At 40.0% G+C, this 21,132-nt stretch overlaps 2 protein-coding genes across 13 annotated transcripts in view; one reads left to right on the forward strand and one right to left on the reverse strand.

Annotated features, from left to right (window-relative positions):
• The window catches only part of EXOSC9 (exosome component 9), a 260,026-nt gene that overhangs the window by 50,753 nt on the left and 188,141 nt on the right, over nucleotides 1-21,132 (forward strand). The gene's annotated exons all lie outside the window — the stretch shown is intronic.
• Nucleotides 1-21,132, reverse strand: part of TNIP3 (TNFAIP3 interacting protein 3) — an 81,958-nt gene that overhangs the window by 23,419 nt on the left and 37,407 nt on the right. For 6 of the 12 annotated variants that reach the window (XM_075751068.1, XM_075751066.1, XM_075751069.1 and 3 more), the window contains 5 exons: nucleotides 15,249-15,384; nucleotides 7,045-7,131; nucleotides 5,431-5,520; nucleotides 4,230-4,295; nucleotides 2,789-2,920 (listed from right to left, as the gene is read on the reverse strand). In XM_075751068.1, coding sequence (XP_075607183.1) covers nucleotides 2,789-2,920; nucleotides 4,230-4,295; nucleotides 5,431-5,520; nucleotides 7,045-7,131; nucleotides 15,249-15,384 — 511 coding nt within the window. Of the gene's footprint in view, nucleotides 1-2,788; nucleotides 2,921-4,229; nucleotides 4,296-5,430; nucleotides 5,521-7,044; nucleotides 7,132-7,769; nucleotides 8,110-15,248; nucleotides 15,385-21,132 lie in introns of those variants that run through there. The other 6 variants (XM_075751067.1, XM_075751070.1, XM_075751065.1 and 3 more) reach the window with 2 other exon arrangements.

Below are 21,132 nucleotides of genomic sequence, written 5' to 3' on the forward strand. Positions count from 1 at the left end.
AGAATGGCCTGTTCTACAAAAAAAAAGAAGGAAGTATTTCAAATATTCTTCTGCAGCTGCTTTGTGTGATTAAAAAAATGAGATCCAACAATCACACGCAAAGGATACCATATGAATGCTTCTTTTTCTGTGCAACAGGCATATCTCTGTGCAGCCAGCAATTAGGCATTTACTGTTCAGGCCTATGAGAACTGCATCACCATGTGTTAAGTGAGCCAGTGAAAAACACCCTTGAGAAACTGCTGCTTACACGAGAAGCTTTATCTTCCTTTGTTCTAGGTTAGTTGGAACAATTCATTTTCTCCAAAACCGGGCAAAATTAGCAGGGCATCTCTGCATTGAGTATAGGAACTCACCCAGAGAACTAGCTCAAGCTGGCATGTGCATGTATGTTTTCAGACACTGAAGAGAAACAAAACACAAAGATACACAGAGGCTTTTATCTATGCTCTTCTCTTCACCTTTGCCATCCTCGTTTCCTACCTCCTAGCAGACATTCTCCTTCTTGGAGGCTGACAACTCTAAGAACGTAGCCATTTATAACTAGAGATTTCCAGTTTGTTCAGGTTTTTGAACCATCTGAATTCTTATGTCTTATTGCTGCTTATTCAACTCTTAGGTGATATGGCACCCACACTTTCCAGTGACCAGGTCTTTGATTACTGCCTATGGGTACATACTCATGCCCAGTGAGAACAATAACAACAAAAACTTCAATCTCCAAACCAGTCAGTTTTCCTCTGTTGGCCATGAAGGACATGGGGACAGATAAAGTTCACAACAGTATAATTCTGTGAGAACTATACCTCCAACTGCATTAAAACAAAAAACCAAAACAACAGCAACAAAAAGAAAAAGATCTGTAAGACAGCGGCAGCATATAATCTGCCTCAGGGTTGTTTGGTGCTGCTGGTTTTCCTAAATGGCTCAGCAGAGCACCCAGAGAACTGCCACTCTGAGTAAACAAATGTAAAAGGTACTGTCAGGCTGCTGGACTAGATAAGCAAGTAGAGAACAAACATCTTATTACTTTGCTCTGGCAATTGCCCTGTACAGCCCATCCCAGCTCCGTGGCTATAGGGGAGTAAGTAAAACATTTAAAAAAGAAAGGGTTGCTATCTTTCAAGAAAATTAAATATATATATATACACACACACACACACATATATATAAAACCAAATGCAAGTATGAAGAATGTTAGTTGCTGCAGAAAAAAACCCATCAAGCCCTAAAAACCTAATCTTGGTAGATCTGTCAGCTTGAGCTTCTTCTGCATCTGCTGAACTTTAAAGTAACAAGCCTGCTCACGTGCTTTCAGCTGAACATATCTTTATGCATTTTTCTGAATCATCCCCTGGCACTGCTTTTTCTTCATCCTGCCCTGTGGGCAGCATACCATAACTTGAGTTGGCACAGCTGCTGACATGGGTGTTATAATCCACATTGCTCATTCAAAATTCTCTACTTTTAGCAGCTATCCCTGCAAAGGTGTAGATCTCCTGCATCCCTGCATGACATCCAAAAACTAAAGAAATTCAGAGTAAATAGAAGCACTTACTGGCTGAGTATATCATTTATAAAGAAATTGCTGATCTAAGGCTGAAGTTCCATGCATGTTAACCTGTCCCCATAAGAGATTTTTGGATTATATTGTTATTTAGTTCATTATTTATATATTAAAAAAATCGGGAGAAGGTACTACTCATCCTTACCTTTTCAACAAGGTAGGTAGGGCTATTTTTCACAGCTATCATATATTAAAGAGGAGGCAGTAAAAACCTTAGTAATATGAACAGGAAAAGGGATTATGTTGCATTGAATCCATGCTCAGAGAAAATACAGGCAGTGATTCAGCAAGTACACAATAACATAGTTTGCTTTAAAACGTATAAATAGTCCTATTGGTTGGAAATCAAAGCTTAGCTAAGACCATACCGTAATTGATAAGCAAGTAAGATGAATATTTTGCTTATGAAGATAAAAGCTAAGGGCTTTGCATTTCTTTTCCTGCACCAGCTAACTTACATCTTATCTAAGCCTGGAGGTGATGTAATTGCCACTTGTTTTCAGGCACAAAGCTTTGTCTATACCTTGGGCACATAATACGCCAATCAGTCAGGTCTGTGGTTTTACCGTGGTGGAAATTCAGCTTAGGGATCTAACTTTGGATGTGAATGCCTACACAAGAGCCAGTGCCTAAGGACTGCTTAACCACTTTCAGGGCAAGGTGAGCACCGCGCTAGAGCAGCTGATCAGCCCAGGCACTTTCAGCCTTAATAACTGCACTGACTACATCGCTAATATTTACAGGGAGCTGAGATAGCTAGCCCATGTATAAAAGCCTATATTGTCAATATCAAAACATGAATGTCTGGAGCTTCAAGTATTTATTGCCAAGCACTTTGTGTAACATCTGTAATGACGTTCCTATTTCATCTGAACACATTGTAGCATTTTTGTTCACAAAGAAATTCACCCCAAACTGAATAGCAAGGAAGGAAATCTCTGCACTATTCATATCCATCTGCTCTTTACTTCCCCATGCACTCTAATGCCATGCTCTCTGCCAATTTCTATTGAAATGACTCTCTATACATAGTTCTCTGATCAGACACAGGATCAGCCACTACCTTGGGTACAATGTTGAAGAGTACTCAAAACACTACAATCTCATCTCACTGCTATGCGACAACCCCACACACTGCCACTCGCAAGAAGAGAAAAGAGGAAAGGCAAGACAGCATTCAATACCGAGCACAAATGGGGTAACAACAGTGCACCCTCCTACCGTTTCCTGCAACGGCCTCTCTCTGCCCAGGGCTCGCAATCTCTCATCTTCTGGATGTAGACGATGTCTCTCTCCCTCCAGCTCACTGACTCTCCTCTCTGACACGTCCAGTTTTGCTTTCATTTCTGCCAGCTGAAAAGCAAATGACAGACCACGGTGGGCTGACTGGGGATCCTGAAAGGCACAGCACCTCGAAGGCACCTTCAAATCCTTTCAGTTCTCAGCAGATCTGTGTAAAGGAGTGGATCTGGTTGTGTCTAAATTCCCCAGCAACTGACCTTCCCCTCCCCACCTCCAAGCTCCACTGCTCTGTCTCCAGTGGAGACTCTTAATGATTCTGGGCAAATTATCTGTTGGGCTTCACACTACTTTGCTGCCAAAGGACAGCTACCATTGGTCTGTCCCTCCAAATGAATTTTCCATTTTAATGGTTTTTTTTGTTTTGGGATTTTTTTAATTTTGCAATTTGGAGTCTCTGTGCAGTGGCACACATCCCAATGATCTAGCCAGAAGCATAAACCAGTCCCATATTAAATGAAGAAGAGTCATTTAAATTCCTCTTATCTTTGGGGGAGGGGAAAAAAAAAAAAATCAAAGAAATGATCCAGATCTCAGTAAAGCTTACTGGAAAATACTACAGAGAAAATTCTCCTGCTGAGTACACAAGGTCATTCTGCAAACTTCCTTTTCATAGAAGGAAACAGGAGATGAGAAGTGTCGGTCAAGGAACGAACTTGTTTTTTGGAATATCAGGCAAAATTGTAAGCAGCCAGCTTCACTAGGCAGCTGATTATAATGTCTGCAGCAAAGATGCCACGCAGCCGCAAGCTAGGAATGAAATGGATCTTGTCATGAATGGGATCTTGTCAAAAAAGGAAATAAAAAGTATTCATTTACAATTTATTTTTTTAACGAAGAGCTTTTGTACAGAGCAGTTTCTCAAACACAAAAAAGCCTCTCTGCTTATAGAAGGCAGCATTCATGGAGAATTTATCCGAGAGCTCCCTCCTTACTGGAAGCCCCAGTGAGCTTCCAGGCTTCACAAGCCAGCCACAAGAGATGGGACATCATACAGTATGTGATGATGCAGATCAGTGGCTGGGCATACCATGCACTGCAGGCAAATTTTCAGTTAATTGTGCTCTGAAGCATGAGCAATTTTTATTACCTTGTGGAAGGCCTGAAGATCTCTGCTGCCACGTCCACCCTGGTCCCTACTATTTTAGAGATGCCCTGCTTCTCTGGTTACCTTGTCCTACTGAAGATTGTACACACATTAGCTTCACTTTTGTGTGATGAAGCTTTTTTAATTTGTGAGCTAAAGACAAGATATGATACCTTTCCCTCTTAAGATATTTACTATAGCTATGGCTGGTTGGTACTTAAGCACAGACTTAGCAGGTGGCATGCATATTCCGATAGAAGTAGTCAACATTGTTACCTGTTTTTCATAAAGCTGTTTCATACTTCTAAATTGATGATCCCATTGCTTGTTCACCTCCAGAAGCTGTAATTATCAGGAAGTCACAGTAAATAACCCTTATTTCAACATTGTCAATAAATAAAAAATAGACTGGCATTTTAATCCTCCAGCTATGAGTGTTCACAACCTCCTCATTATCTGGCCAGTTCATTTCAGAAAAAGCCAGTTTAAAGTTTGGCAAGCTTTACCGCCCATCTGCCAGACTGGTATTTCAGTTAAAGTACATAAATGTTCAGGAAGTAACATTCAAGAAACATGCAAATACACCATAAGCTACAGGTGAGTCATTTGCAACACTGTACAAATCCCAAGCTGCAACTCCTAAATGGCCAAGGACTTTCTTGTTAGTTTGCTTTAAGTCCCACAAACATATTTCCAATTAGAAGGTCTCTGACTTCTAACAAATGAAGACTCCTATTGACTGCAATTACTACTGGGTGCTAAAGCTGCTTGCCTTTCTCAGTACCACTAAACCGAGCAAGTGTATGTGTGCAAGATGGGAAAATTGGCTAACACAAGGCATGTAAGTGGTAGGAATGAAGTCGGCATGCATGCGTTTTTATTGGAGAAAGCCAAATAGGTCCCTCTGAAGCATTTTGCTTTGTAGGATATAGGGGCACTATTTCGGATGCTCAGCAAAATAACAGCTTCCTGTTTGCTGCTACCTGTGACCGACTCCACTGGCTACTAATCACAGTGGTTCCTTGGCCTTAACAAAAGCAATCATTAAGAAAATTTGCCCTTTGTACCGTATAAATGTCTGCTCTTCTAGATTCATAGCCATGTTACAATAAGTCATCATTTGTTTTTAGGAACAGTTCTCCAAATATCACTCTGCCTAGCTTGGTAGAGAGAAGTAGGACTATAGGAACTAGTTTAAACATAGCTTTAAGTGCTTGCACACTTCAGGCTATGAAGAAATTCAAATCAGAAAGTCTCCACTCAGAAATTGTCTCAGGCAGGAGAGCGCAGAATGAGATTCCCACAGGAAAAACATAGGCCTTGCTGGACAGGTGGGTAAAACCAACTGCAGCATAAACACAGTGCAAGTAACAGTGGTAACGCATTCAGTGATTTCCTGCCCTAGGCATATTACTGATATTGTCATGTCTGTCTTAGAAGTTATATCTGTAAAGGTTAAGGGTAAACTTAAGATTACCTCTCGTTTCTGCTTTTCCAGTGAGAGGATCTGTTGTTCCAGAGGAATGGCTGATATTGTCTTCTTTTTGGTCAGTAATACGTGCCTTGACTGGAGAAAAGAAATGTTCAAAAATGAATGCTTTTGGCATCTTCTCTTCAAGTCAAGATTATCATATAAAACTCTCATCCGCTCTTCCATGTGCATGTAAAGAAACTGAAACAGTGACATTTTCTCACATTGCATTTGTATTTCAGTACCTTTACACCTGCTGACAACAGACTCTGAAGTGTACATCTGCTTTAACCGAAGTATTATGCAAATGGTCACTGAAATAAACAAAATTATGTCTATTTGTACCCATCTGAGACACAGAACACCAAATAGGATTTTAATTTTCTTACAGATGGTAATACAAACAAGTAGTTCAAGCCACAGAAGTTGAGCATAAGTTAAGTGGGCATAAGTAATTCCCTTCATTTACAAGAACTAGAATAACTAGTATTGCCCTTGGTAAGTGCTTGCAGGCCCAAGACAATAAACTTTGTCACAATGGGTTCAAAAGCAGCAATACAGAAAACAAATAGGCCATTTGGAGAAATTAGGAAATCAGTCTGCAATTGTTCCAGTTTTTAAAGTGTGGAGTTTTGCCCATGCAGGACAACAACAGCTAAACCCTCATTTTTATAAATGACAACGCTGTATATCATAATTTCCAAGAAGTTTCTATGGGTTGTCACAAAAACAACCATGTGACCTAGTAGAGATATATCTCTCAAGAGAACTGTACTGGAAAAAACATACGTGCTCCTAAAAATAAAACATACTATGTTCAGATATCTGGTCAGGGATTTTTTTTGCTCTCCCTAAATTCTGAACCAATCTATGAGAAACTAGAATAAAAGTGTGAGCACTTCTGAGGTCTTAAACACCCTGAAATAAATTTATTTTCTTCAGCTAGAGAATTTAATGCCAAATACCAATGAAGATCAAACAATAGTTTTGTTGTGTCTTTTCACAAGCAAAAATCCTGACCACATATTTGCCCCATGGCCAGTCCTGCTGAGCTCTAATGTGGAGCACTTGACTTCCATGTCAGAACATACTTAATCCCTCTTCCTGTAGAAGTTCATCAACATGTTTAACTTAAAGCATCTGAAGCAATTACCTTGCAGTCAATGGAGATATTCACATGTTGAATTGTTTTCAGAATCTAGGCCTGTCTGAGTATTTGAGAGTCCTGTTGAAGTGAATAGGACAACCCACAAATCTAACAGCTATATATACACACTTGGCACCATCTGGCCTGAATACTGCTCACAGAAGTTGTTGGGTCACTAAAATGAACCGTTTTCTACCGATTGTATAACAAATTAAAATAACCAGATACTTTTGGGGAGGGGGGGGGGGAAATCACTGGGGAAGGTTTTCTTTCTAAGAATGCTGTATCCAAAAATATTTCTAACATTTCCTTCTACTCTTAAATAGTGTAAATCATTCAGACAAATCTACTGGAACACAAAAATAAGTTCATGATTGTCAATCTACAAAGTGACACACATGACACCTGCACCAGCTCAAGCCATTCCTGTTGATCAGACAGCACTTCAGAGGACAGCCAAAAGAGTCACTTACTTCTAGTGGGTCTGCTGGGGCTTCCATGTCACTCACAACTGCCCACGCACATCCAGAACGGCCTTGAGCATTTGTTTCACTGCGGGTCTTTGGAAGAAGAAGAGCAATGAAACAGATATTTTACGTTGGCTAAAAGAGCAGGAGAATTGCATTAAGACCCAGAAGATCTGCAAGTGCTGCCTGTGGAAGCAGCCCAGGTTCAGAAATAAGTGGTGGAATTTTGATTTTAACCTTTTCCTCCTTCCTGGCTGGGGCTTCCCAGCGGGCTGAAGCACACTGCCTATGACTAATATGCCGGGCAAGGCAGTACTCTACTTAGTGTGCATGTAAATAGCAATCAACTGGCCCTTTCATCCCGAGAGAGGAAGTTGCCTGTATAAGGGAAGGAAGGGTATGTTTTTTCAGTAAATAAGATGACAGGGTTTTCTATCCCTGCTTCCAGTTGTAAAAAAGGACTTACGTAAGTATGACAAGTATTAAGTGACACTAAGACAGTGTGAACTATCATGATAGAAAAATTAGTGAGTCATGCTCATAGAGGAGTAATAGCAAAGTGTTAACAGCTATGGGGAAAAGCACACCACAGAAACCCCAAGATGTTTAGGGGAAAACCATAACTGGAAAATTGATTTACTTTCCCTAAAGAAAAGCTACACAAAGATGAAGAATGACAGGTATTGTTGTTATTCTCTTAAGGACATTGTATTCACAGTTCTAGTACTTACCTTATCTAAGCATGAATCTAACTTCAAGCTACTCAAGTCTTCACTTGAATACTCAATGTACCCAACACTTCCAACTTATGTCTTAGTTTCCCATTTGGAAAAAGAGGTTAACCTTACCAAGTTAAACTCACGTAAAAGATTAACAAAGAAAAGGCTTCCACAGACCTCACATAGAATGTCAGGGCAAAATAGAAAAGTGCAAAGTATTGTTGACTTCAGTCTTGGAATTCTGAATAATGATAAATTTGAGAGGGAAGCACGAAAGAAAAATCATTTTCCTTATCGTGGAAAGATCCCTGGGTCTAAGGCTTTTTCAATGGAGGCAGAGGTTGTGTATTTCCTTTCCAAGGAATGGAATGAAAGCTAGCCTGTGAAATTTGACATAAAATAATATAGTCTGAGGGAGTTCTTTCAATTTCCAAAAAAAGATTTAGACAAAGTAAAGTAATCCTGTGAAAGCTGGAATTCAACAGCCACATTCCCAGATCTGTGGTTCATAACATGTGACTAAGCAACTCCTCTTTTGCAAGATACAAAACACAACTTGGAAGAAAGCTACTATTTTATACCATTTGCATATGAAATATATCCTCCGTACCCTGACATTCTTTTTATTTTTTCCTGGTTTATAGACTGGCTGGAAAACTTATGGGATATAAAGAGAGAAATCAAAAAACAAATGTTATCTTAATAAAGACATTTTAGATTCTACATCGGAGTCATCCTACCCATCAAAAAATATCCTTCCCAGGCACAGCATTGGTTTAAAGAAGGAAGAACTACTGGCTGATAACACAAGGGCAATTTCCTCAACTGCATTTCTTGACGTTTCTGTAGAGTTTAACATATTGTAAGAAATACGAGCCAGTAACTGTCAGGTAATGAAACCAAGTAAACCAAAGCAAGGTTGAGTGAAACAGGAAGGCCATCCTCCGGGACATGCGAGAAGGCCAACTTCTAAAATGAATAAATATGCTCTGCTACCTGAGAGAATGTAGTAATAATTAAACCATCAAATCCCCATAGTGGAGAAGGAAGAGGAAGCACCACACATTTAAGAAAGAGGTCGAGTATTATAACATTATTAAAAGTTAATGTCAATGTTCTTTGCAGAAGCAGCAATAACCCTATTATACACATAGGGAAACAGACCAGCTGAATGCTGAAGTTTATCCAGATGTTAGTGCCAGATCAGAGAATGATGTTGACTCCTTTCACCCATGGTCTGTCCATCTGTCACAGCTGCATTTGCAGCAATCATTTGCAGGCTGTTACTGCATAATTTTGTGTTCTGACTGTACTTAAGTTAGGGCACGTGAAGAGTCAAGAGTCAGCTGCTGAAGGAGAGGGTACTGTAACTTGACACAAGTGACATGAACAGCACTTATCTATCATCTTCTCACAATGTCCTGCTACCTTGCACTGGCCTGCTACAGTTCTATAGATTATAAACTCATGGAGTCAGAGTCTGTCTCTGTCTACAAAGTACCAACACTGAGCATCTGATTCATAAAAATACAATCAGAAATCTTCCATGTTGCACATCTGCTCTCAAGGGCAATGATACTCAAGCACAGACACCTTGCCTCACCCCAGCACTTGAAACTATTGAATCAAATACGCAGTTTTAAATGACCTGGAAAATCCTAGTTGAAAACCAGACTGTAAATGCAGTTGCAAACCTGAACAACTGTTTCCAGATCCAAGCAAACTTTCAAAGACCTGTTAAAGTTTTCCAGCCCGAAGAAACCGGACCAGTTAAAGAATCTGAAGGAAAATTTGTCCTAGTGCTACACAGTCACAGGAAGCTCAGGAAGCTTCTGCAAAAATGACAGCTGAAGAGGGTGTCTGCAAAGCATGAACAGGTCTGCACAGAACACCAGGAAAGTAAATTTTGGAGGAAAACACAGTTAGCAGTGTTGGCCAAAGGTAACAGAGTATACGTTTGCTAGCTGCTGCGCTGTTTGGTAAATGTCTACAGAAAAACAGAGAAGATACCCAAGGAGAAACCAAGCGTGCCTGTTTTGCACAGTGGGAACGATGTCAGCCGTGCACTGTGCTGAGGGGACGTCCGTTGGTGCTAACGAACGTGAGCGCTCCCCAGGAGCTGCCTAAGCCACTCTTGCAGCCAGGGACTGAAATGGCACCTCAGACGTGGGCAGTATCCCAACTACATACAGGCTGGACACTGCCATGCAAATCAGCACCATCTCTAACACTGCAGTAAAGGTCTTGTGGGGAAAATCTAGTCACGCTCTTGTTACAGACAGCTAAAAATCAGATTTTACTATGGTGAAATCATACCTACTGTAGCTGCTAATGTGCAAAATCAAGACTTGCTAAATATGATGTAACAGAGTGACAAACTGGTCAGCAAGTTTTATAAAGTCCAACCTAATGCTTGCATGAACCTTAATTTCCCTGATTTAGTCTTTTCCTCTTTAAATGAGCAAGTCAGTCTGTGTCATGGCATTTACTAGTTACACTAAAAAAAAAAATCACAAGAAAACAGACTGCAGGAAATAATCTCTGGAGTGGAGAAATACAAACTTGGAAACCTCTTACAGTATAACTGCCTCTGACTTCTCCATAATCACATGTAAAACCACATCATAGTCTGCAGTGGTCAAAGCTGTGTCACTTTTTATAGCCTCCCTAAAATACACAGACACAGAGGCCTTCATCTAGCTGGCATCCATCACACATTTTAGAGCAAGAGCGTAACTAACTTACATTCTCTTTTCATCCATTTCTCATCCCTTACTCCTCCTTCCCTTCTCTCATGTTCCTTCTACCCATCCCAAATGAGGAAAGAAAATGTCATTACTCCTACTGCTGGGCTCTAACATTAATTGTAGTATCAATCACCACTGAATATAAACAAATCTTTCTTTACATTTGAGCATAGTTCAAGTAGACATGGAAAACAAAGGAGAGCAACAGAGCAGAGTCTGCTCTCCAGACAAGCAAATGAAGTGCAGTAGCTTAAGAAAATGAAATTAATACAACAAGAACGATCACTTTCTCTTTGGAGAGCTGGTGACATCTGGCTCCTCCTAGAAGAGTGGTTGATAATTTCTCTTCTAGGTGTATTATAAAAATACTTCCTTAATGCCCACATGAGCTCTTCTGTTCTTGGCTTCCACTGCTCTATTGCTATTATCAAAACATGTTTAAATGTATTAAGAAAGCACTATAGTGAGCAAACCTGCACATGAAAGTTTGACTAAGCGTATGAAACCTTCTGTAATATCTGTGAATTATAATTTAAAACATTTAAATTCTCTTAAGCAGCATGAATTCTTAGTAAGACCTTTATCCAATTTTCTCCCACTCCTCACACTTTTTTTCACCCTATTCATACTCATACTTAGCCTATGAAGCATTATCCTTGGTGTTTACAATTTTTGTTCTGTGCTACAGAAGAGCATGGTTACAGAAGAGAATTGGCCATGTATTTTTCAAAATTCATCAGGCAGCTCTAATCACTACGGCAGATGATATCTGTCTTATCCTTCTTTTTTGTTCATAGCTGTCTTGTATTACTTTAAAGACTGGGGTGAAAGGGGAAACAATCCTCTTTTATGGCAATCAGTTTGAGCACGGTCAGAAAAGAAAGTTTCAGCTACTTTGGAGCGTGGCTGCCAAGAATGCCTGGCAGGGAGCTGGTAGCCAGAAGCTCCTGTAGAGACACTGCTGTGAAGAGCTGGAATAAGCCAGTCAGCTACCAGGCATGGAAAAAGCTTCCCAGGAAGCAAATGGGACCAGGCAGGATTTTCTGCCCCTCAGAAGCTCACTGAGTGAACTCACAAGTGGCAGCATACAACCCTGCCTGCAAGGGTGAAATGGGTTCAACTGCTTTGAAGCCTTTTATTAATTTCTGTTCTATTTCTATGATATTCTGTAATTACTATTAGTAGCAGCTTTGAGTTTGGGGTGGTTTTTTTCCCTGTTTAAAAATGAGAATTATTTTAGTTTGTATTCTAGGAAAACTTGGTCTTTCTAAGTGTAAAAGCCTTTCAAGTCATCTTCAGGAAGTTTGCAATGGAAAAAAAATCAAAGCCTTGCAGCTATGGCCAACACTGAATCCTCTTACAAGCATCAGCATCACAAGAAGATAAAAGTTCTCATTTTCAGAGTGCTGGATCTTTATTCTGGGAAAGGCACCTGTTACAGTATTACAAAATAGGTACTCAAGCCGCTCATCACTTCTGAAAATTCTGTCTGTTCAGTAACTGCAGTGCAACCAATAACCATCAAAATGCTTAATTCAAGAAAGTGAATCTTTCCTTGATGATGACAAAATGGTAAAATAGTCTTCTTTTTTTCTTCCTAGCTGATCAGCTGTCTATGAGGTTTGTTGGGGTTTGTTTTATTTATTGTACTGTTCAGTTGCAGAACTGTAGGAGCTAAATTTACTCTGAGATTACTCAGGTTAAAATTTCGTGACTTCTGGGGAGCCTTCTGTTTGCTTACATTTTGGTCAAGCTTTGCTCTTGGCTTTATTCCTAAGGCTGCTGCTATGCTAGCAGTGCTTGCTATGATATCCATTGCACCTCCTTTTCCCAATCTGGTGCCCATGGTAAAAAAAAAAAAAAAAAAGAAAAAAAAAAGAAAAAAGAGGTTGTAGTTGAAGAACACAATCAGGTCTTAAACCAGAAGAAGAATCTACCTCTTCCTCTCTAAAACCGGTCCACGTGCTTCACCCAGAAAAGCATGCTAGAAAGGGATTTTCCCTTAAGTATGTCAGCATCAACCTTTTCTGCTGTTCAGTTAGGTACTCAGTCTGACAGAAAAATATGTGCAGATGCAAATGTGTGCCTTAATATGTGAGAACCAGATAAAATTAGAGCAAGATGTGGTTTCAGAGTAAAACATAGCACAAGCTTCTGTTTCAGGACTTCCTTCATCCACTGTTTTCCATCATCGCCACTGAGACTAAACAGAAGGGCATGGCTACTCAAGTACCTAAGAATTTGCAAACTCAGGCTTCATGATTAAAATCCCAGTTCCGTGGAACAGTAACTGGATGACAATTTGTAACTGTAGGAAACGGGCTATTTTGAGTTTTACAACATAGTCATTGCAAGTACAGATATCCCTTTTTTTTTTTTTTTTTTCTTTCTCAATTCACACCCAAAACAGTTTAGGTGCTTGAAAGTTTACTGGTTTGTTGTTGGCATTTTTTGTTACCAATTGATCTCAAAATACACTATCTCTGTCAGCTTCACTTTGTGTTGACACAGCACTAATTATTTTAGTTGCTATTCTTCCCTTCTTATTTCATACTTTTATCCACCCTCACCTCCCCAGAAAACATCCTACTTTATGTAAAACCTTGATGAAGCCCTAAACATACTGAAAACACTCTGCATGAGTACTTTTTAATAATATTTGTATTTTGACACATAGTATTTAGTCTAGCTTATTCCAGTTGAAAGTACTACAGACAAAGGAATCATAGGCTGAAGGATGTGCTGAGAATTAGTTAATTCTGCAGAGCTACATTTTCTCTCTCTCAAATATTTGCCTTTAAAACCACAATAATATTATATATTTTTATGGAAAAAAATCCTGGTGAAAAAGGGAATTTGTTTAAAGTCATTTCCAGATAACAGTCTCGAAAGTGATTTAAGCTCAGAAGGAAATGCCAGTTTGCAGCATGCAATTTATACTCTTCACTCCAGAAAAAAAAGTTACAGAATAAAAATTCCTTACTAGCTCTGCCAAATAAGTTCCGGATGAATGACCAACACTATAGGGAAGGGTACACTTTTGTTTCATTATTAACTTTTTCCTAATTTTTAAATGTAGAATTTCCCTCTCATTTTAAGTCTAAATCAGCATTTCATTTCACAAACTGACATTTTCTGGGTTTTGTTTGGGGTTTTTAATACTATTTTATAAGTTTCATTACTGAAAGTATACTAGGTTTGTTAAAAATATTACCTCCTTTTCCAAAACACACAATCCATGTACTCCTAGCATCTTATACTGAGGTTGTTGGAGCTTATCACCACAACTGTCAAGATGTCACTCACTTAAAGTCCGGCCAAGTGAAAAGCTGTTTGACTTAAAAGCATAAATAAAAAATTGCCAGTATATTTCTAGCATAAACCTTCCTCCTTTAACCTATGAAAACCACACACACACACCTTTCACAGGCAAACAAGTGCTATAAATGCAAATGGCTTAAAAGCACGGCAGATTAAATACTGCCATGGTATTCTGTGTGAAGTGCTGAAGCACCTCATGGAAACAGTTGAGGTGAGCACATCCTTTCTGTTTCCTCCCCCCACTCTCCAAATCCTTTCCCTACATCTCCTTCTGTTAGAGGGAGGCTAACATGGGGGACCAGGTGTTTCCACAGACCATTTGTGGCTTGCTGTTCTGCCTTGTAATTTCATAGCTCAATGCTACTTGATTCTGCACTGACTTCTGTTTCACCGTGCTTATTCCTCCCCTGAGGCCGGGAATCCCCATTCCTCCCTGTGGCTTCTTTCTCTGTTTCTAATCCCACTAGTCTGACCCTGGGGCACCTCCTTAGGCTCAGCTTCATGCCCCAAGGTCATGAGTCATTTTGGAGATGGCGGTTTACATGTGAAAGGAGCTCTGTGTAATTTCAGATTTCATAGAAGAGAGTCATCTCTCCTTTACCTCCTCATCAATTTCCTGCATCACACCTCAGGGCGCAGCCTTCAGTGGTTTCCTTCCCCCTGCCCTCTAATGGAGTCGCACAGACAGGTAAGTGTGTCATTCAGTGTGTCATTCCTTGCAGGTGGATGGCATTCATGGCTTAATCACCCCTCTCCTCTGCACCTCTCACTCCTCCCTTTCCCAGTTTGCAGAAAACAGGAATTTCCTTTTTTCTTCCTACTGCATGATAAAAAGCAGCCTGCTATTTCAGGGGGGGAAAGGAGAAACCGAGAGGGAAACCTAGAACAAGTTTCTGTCATGTTTGTTAACCACTGCTTCACTGACAGCAAAGATGATCGCCTTGGCAGGTGGCTTACAACTTTCTGTTTGTAATACCAGAGAAGTGTGAGTTTGAATCATCATTTTTCTTTTTTTCTTCCTATTTATCTAAAAGTCTTTCTGACACTCACAAGGATCTTTGTCCCCCACACCTCTGCTCATCCTCAGTTAAAACAGAACTACCAACAACCTAAAGAAATGACAGTGCTCTTGGGGTATAGAGTTTTGTGGATCTGTGTTACCCAAAAAGCACAGCTGGCTACAGAGGGTGGCACTCTGGATAATCAGTGGGTTTAGTTGACCTTTTAAAACACTATAAAACATACCTTCCCACTCAGTCTTCCTCATACCAGAAAGTAGCTGTATCAGAAAAAAAAGACTGTAGCAAGTTCATTGCATCATTTCAGAAATTAAAAAGTTTCATGCATAATCAAGGCATCCAGGGAACACGCCCTGAAGGTTCTTTCCTGGCAGATAAACACTGCAAAAGCAGACTGCGTTTACCTTAAGGGAACACGAAGTTCTCTGAGAGTTCGGACTCTCTTGGGCAATAGGACTGGGATCCTCACGTGTCTGGTAAGCATTACTCTTCTCTATCAGGTTCCTTATTTCAACATCAAGCTCTTTACTTTCACACCTGCTTAGAAAGAAATAGCAATGTTAAACTTTACACCAAAACTTGAAGTGCAGAGAAGGCAAATTTGTCAGCTGTCTTCTGAATGTGACAATGCAGACAGCAGAGCTAGCCCTGTACCGAGCTCCTGCTACCTTCCTTCCTGGTACACAATCAGAGAGCACTCGAGCAGCGTCACACAGGCAATCTCTAAGTGCTTTGTGGCAGAAATTAATTTTAAAGAGTGAAACAAGCAGTCTTTATGAATTTTACTACTTTGTGTCTACAAAATCCAAGTCAACCCTTTTGGGGATTTTATGAAGACTGTCATGTTCCCTCAGCCGAACCCACCCACCTGCAGTTTCAAAAATTTTACATTCGGCTTTAACAAAAATGCAATCAAAATGGTTAAACTGGCTTTGAAATCCAAAACTAGGTGCTCAGCTCACAGTTTTTTTGATGGCACATCTTGTTTTCTGTAACACTTCATAACAGATACCTGATGTGCTTTTTCAATTCTTTTTTTCCCTGAAAGTACCTTTTTAAAAACATTCATATCTTGTAAAAATTGCTCTGTTGTGAACACTAAAATGGTATTTTTTGGTAGGAAAATTCTTCTCTCATTCTTTCTGCTAAGGACACACAGGACTTCTGTGCATTTAAGAGCTTGCTCCAACTTTGCAGATCTAACTAGCAATTAGGGCTGATTCGCTTGATACACCATATGGTGGAATGTGACTTCCAGAGAACTGACAGTGGCATCATTAAAACCGTAAAAGCCTTAGGCCCAAGGCAAGTTTTCAAGAAATACTGATGTCTTTTGCAAGTTCAGACCTTCATTTCCTAATCAGCTTAAACCAACTCTAAAAATAAGCAATGCATGACCAGAAAGCAAACTGCAAGGCTCAAACATCTTACCAACCTGTTATAGCAAGATTACTTCTTGATTTAGGCAGAAATACTAAATTCTTTGTTTGAACTACCAGAAAAATTGAAAGTGGTAAGTTATTGCAGTTTAGACAGGCAATCCATAGGGATTGCACTGCAGGTTCTGAGGAAATTCTCAAAGGGCAATTGATAAAATTATCCGATAAACAAACCCATCTATCCTAATCATAAGAGTAAATAAGCATGGTGAATTTCATTCTGATAACCAAATAATTCATTTTATTCTTGATATTTACAATACAGATACTATAACAGAAATGTATTTTCATTAAGCATGAATGCAACATCATTTACAAAGGCACTACAATAAAATACCAGCAGTAGCAAATAAGGACAAGTAAAACTCAAGAGGTTTTTTTTTTTTACTTGCTGCCTAGTACTTGGATAAGCTGCAATTTCATGGCAGTTTCAGAGCTGCCATGAAACCTGCCTGTGCCAAAAAAAAAAAAAAAAGCTCTATGGCAGAAACAAAGTATTTGTATGTGTTTCAAGAGCTAGACCTATGGCATCGCAAAATAAGACTTTTACACAAGGAACCAAGACCAGGGTATTTTAGTGCTAAAGGTCCTGAAGCACTAGAAGACATCACATGATTTTTCTTCTCTGCAGAAAGATAGTTCTTTGTACTAAGCTTCTGCTGCTTTTTTTTCTTTCCCCTTTTTTTTTTAACCAACATAGGAACTAGAGTTCAAAGAAACGGAGTACTCAACTGAAGAGTATTGTCTTTTGTCAGACAACTTTAACTGGCCATAACTCCCTTTCAAAGCCATTATTATGAGAAAGACCTTCTCTATGCACATTTCCATGAACCTCCCACCTGTGCAGCGGGCTGCAGCTGCTCTGAATGCTTGTGGCAGTTTTCAAAGCCTCAGCTGTGCGTGGCTGGCAGGTGAGCCCCAGCACCATGTGGCAGCTCATGAAGAAAACTACAGAAGGAAGACAGCAAACCTTGCAAAAGAAATCCAGCCCTTTTCTGTCTCGCTAAATATTGCAAAATCCTGGATAGACCAGTGCAAGTGGCACTTTTTCTTTTTTAAGCAATTCTGTACTAAGGTTCCCGGACAATAAATTGTCAGGCAGCAGCATGACCAAGCACTCTGCTTATAGCCTTCATTTTTAATCAGCTATATAATGCAAAGTGCGCAACAAAAGTAGCAACACCCCTTTTCTCTCAGGTACATTGCCCTGGTAAACAGCATTTTCAGCTCATTTGGACTGTCATGACTGACCGAGCCCAATTGCTTTGCATAACACAATTGGATGTATGCTGTGCAGAGCACTTGCTGCTTTTGAAGATGCTCAGAAGAATTGAAAAGCCACATCACGGAAGCAGTCACTCACGGTGCAGTTTTAGGAAGAGTGTATGAAATTATATTTATATAGTAAGTGAGAAATAATTGCTGCAGCCTCCTTAGAGCCCCCAGAAATGTGGCAAAAGGAAGGAAGAGGTTAAGTAAAGCCAGGTGAAAGGTTATTGAGCAGTATTGAGGTATTTCAGACAGAGCTACTAAAACCACAGGCCAATATTTGCAGACTGAGCTTTCATAACTTCAGGTTTTTTACCTGTGTTTAGGCAAACCAACCAAAGGTAGGCTAGTTGCTCTCCTCTTTCCTTGCTCCACGTGCCTCCTGTGTGAGATCAGTAGAGCTTACTGCTTAGCTGAGAAAAAACTTCGGCCCGCAAGTGGCTTCTGGTAAAGGATATTTTGCACATTGCCCAGGGTTGCAGTCACGCATCCTGCTCCAGCTGCAGCAAAGCCAGGCAGAGTTTGACTCCTCTACAGCCCCAGCCACTTCACACCTTCGCGACCTCCCCACTGCCAGCACAACCCACTCACCCGGCTTGGTCAAAGTCGTCAGAGTTTCTTAAACTCTTTTGAGGCTAATAAAGGAGCTTAGACTAAAACAATTGTTCAAAATAAAGGAGCAATGTCTAGGTGTAGCCCTGAGGACAGTAAAAGATGGGCAGTGATCTCTGGCAGGAGCGCAGCAGCAAGTATTTAGGCAGGCTGCACTCATGTCTGCTGCTGGTTCAGCCACAGCAAGAGGAGATGTGTGACTACAGCCTCCTGAGATCAGAGCATGAATCAAGCTGGGAAATACCCCATAAAGACAGTGGGCTGAGCTTTCAATATTTCGTTTCAGCCAGGAAGTGTTCATTCCTCTGCTCTGCTCCCTGCAGTTTGTCTGACACTGTGGCTGCAAATGATGCTCACTTCTGGCTGCTCCCACTCCTCTCTCTGCATTCTCCTTTCTGGACTTAGGAGTACCTGGGCAAGAGCAGGAACCAGCTGGGCCCGAGTTACAGAAAGGGAACTGCGAAAAAATCAAATCCCTACAAATTGATTGCTGCTCTGTAATATCCATGTATTTCAACAGCATCACCAAAGTCAGAAAATTACTTCATTGACTGGATTTCTCAGTGCATTTGGTTTCCCCCCAATTTTCAGACTAAGGTCTTTTGACCAGAAACTATTACTCTGTTTCTCTGTATTTTAATATTAGCCACTTTGATAATCGGAGGGGTATATTTATTGTGATGCAAAATTTTAATATCTGGTGTATAAGTCCATTTTACAGTCCAGACTTTCAGAGTACACAGACGATCCGAGTGCTTAAATACGTCTTCAAGATACTGATTAGGAAGTACTCCAGAACAAGACAGTTCTTGATGATTACCTGAGCTTCCCCTGGTGAGCTCTAGAGGGCACACAGCATTTAGCTTCTGCAGAAAGCAATTTTTTTTTCAAAACTGCTTTTGGTTTCGTGAAGTTCAAAGGTGTGTTTCTGCACCATTAATACCCTTACTGTTCCACGCTGTCACCAACATGTTCTAAAATTAGGTATTTTGGGGGTTTATAATTAAATTATGCAAATAGGCAATCTGTTCGAAAAAAATCAGAAAAATGAAATACATTCCCATTTGGGAGATAGTTTTTTATGTTTTGTAAAATCAATCAGAGAATATTAAAAGCATTTTCACGTGATCACATGGGACAAAGTATATCCTTCCTATGTGCAAAAGCTTTCTGAAGTATACGAAGATACGAAAAATGCACAACTCATCCTACTTACATAGCATACTATGATTAATGCAGAGGACAATAAAAGATTAGAATATTAACTCCTCTTCGTAAACTTTTAGTTGCCAAATTTCCTTATTTGGAAAAATTAAGACATTTCACATGGAAGCAAACCTACAGACATATTGAAGGAAGCTGGTCTCCCAGCATAAGTTTTAGCAGCTTGCAGGAAAGGAAAGAGCCCAACCTTACTCATAATGTGCATGTCATATCTGAAAAGTAGTAGCCAATACCCTCCTAACCATGCCCTCCAAGAATATGAAATTAGATCTCTTTGGTTTGCAAGTTGCCATACCCATGCAGGATTTCACTGCTAGAGACTAACTGCGCACTACGTTTAAGATATTTTCATTTCTCCCACGTATTCACCTAGCTGCCTTTAAAATGGTCTTCACTTTTTTGCTCTATGGTACACCTTTGCGCCATTTCAATTTCTAGGCTCTATCAGCTTTTTGTAATAAATTATTTATAAATGGTTGTATACTTTTTACAGCAATTCAGTTTTTCAGCTGCGAGCCAGAACAAAAATTGTGGCCAGCACATGCTTTGTATGTGAACAGGACTGAAATTCCTACATATGTCAATGCCACCCAGCCACATAGACTGTCCTGGTCTGCCTGTCCTCACAGGGTTAGGCAATGAAGCGCTGGTTGTAAATGCACAGGGAATTTTATTAACTTATGCATGTAACTGAGCCAGAGCAAAACCTATATTTGACCCAAAACTACCACTAAAGCCAGAATATGATGGCATCAGAGAGGAAACATGAGGTGTGGACACCAGTGGCTTCTAATAGCATCAAGAACACTCCTTGCAGTTCATCTATTTTGCTGGTCAGGAGAAGCAGCAGAAGACAAAACAACTTCCACTAATACATGCTTTCATAATGGACCAGCAACCAGTTCAGCTCCTGACAGCCTGCCCCACGTTCTTTTGATGAGCGACATGCATTTGGCTTGTAGCAGCACAGATCGATGGCCATATTTATCAAACAGTCAGGTACAAGCCCCAAGCAGAGTCCCAGCTCTGCAGCTGGGACCATTTGAGAGCTCTTCGCTCTCCCTGGTTTTCACTGGAAACTGGCATTATTACTTACTAATAGCAGTTATGTGGCAACGACGGACATACCTACAACATGTCTCAAGGCATTTATTGCTAAATATTAATACCGAAGGCATATAACGCTATTTGAAATAATTTCAAGGGTCTTTCTCCTGTGACTGCTGAAAGCACAAATACACACCATAAACAATTGTGAAAAAAGGTTTTAAGCCAGGATTTACAGCCAGACGCCAACACCATGCGGTCATATTTTGACAGGAAATGAATTCCAGAGTCTAGGGGTTAAACACATGCTTCATCCCCTTGGGTGGGCATTTGGGATGTAGGATTCTTGTTTGGCTAAGCCTAAGGAGCAGATCCATGGAAGGAAATAAATTTCTGCATTTGAATTATGGAGGATGAACTGGTTCAGATAAATTAAAAAATGTGACAAATTTCAAGGCAAACCGTTTCAGCTAGTATTTCCCCTATTATGATCATGTACTTCATTTCAGAAGAAGGCCTTTAGAATATGGGAGAGAATGAGACCTGGATTACAGAATACTCTAACTTGTACTAGAAATAGACTTAAAGTAGGAATAAAATTAGGCATATAATTCTTAAAAATGACAATTTATCTGTAGAACTTGCCTTTTCTTCTATGTTCCACATGATTTTACAGGATTTTTGCTCTCTTAATTCA

The sequence above is a fragment of the Balearica regulorum genome, chromosome 4, assembly GCF_011004875.1.
Source record: "Balearica regulorum gibbericeps isolate bBalReg1 chromosome 4, bBalReg1.pri, whole genome shotgun sequence".
Classification (NCBI taxonomy): domain Eukaryota; kingdom Metazoa; phylum Chordata; class Aves; order Gruiformes; family Gruidae; genus Balearica; species Balearica regulorum.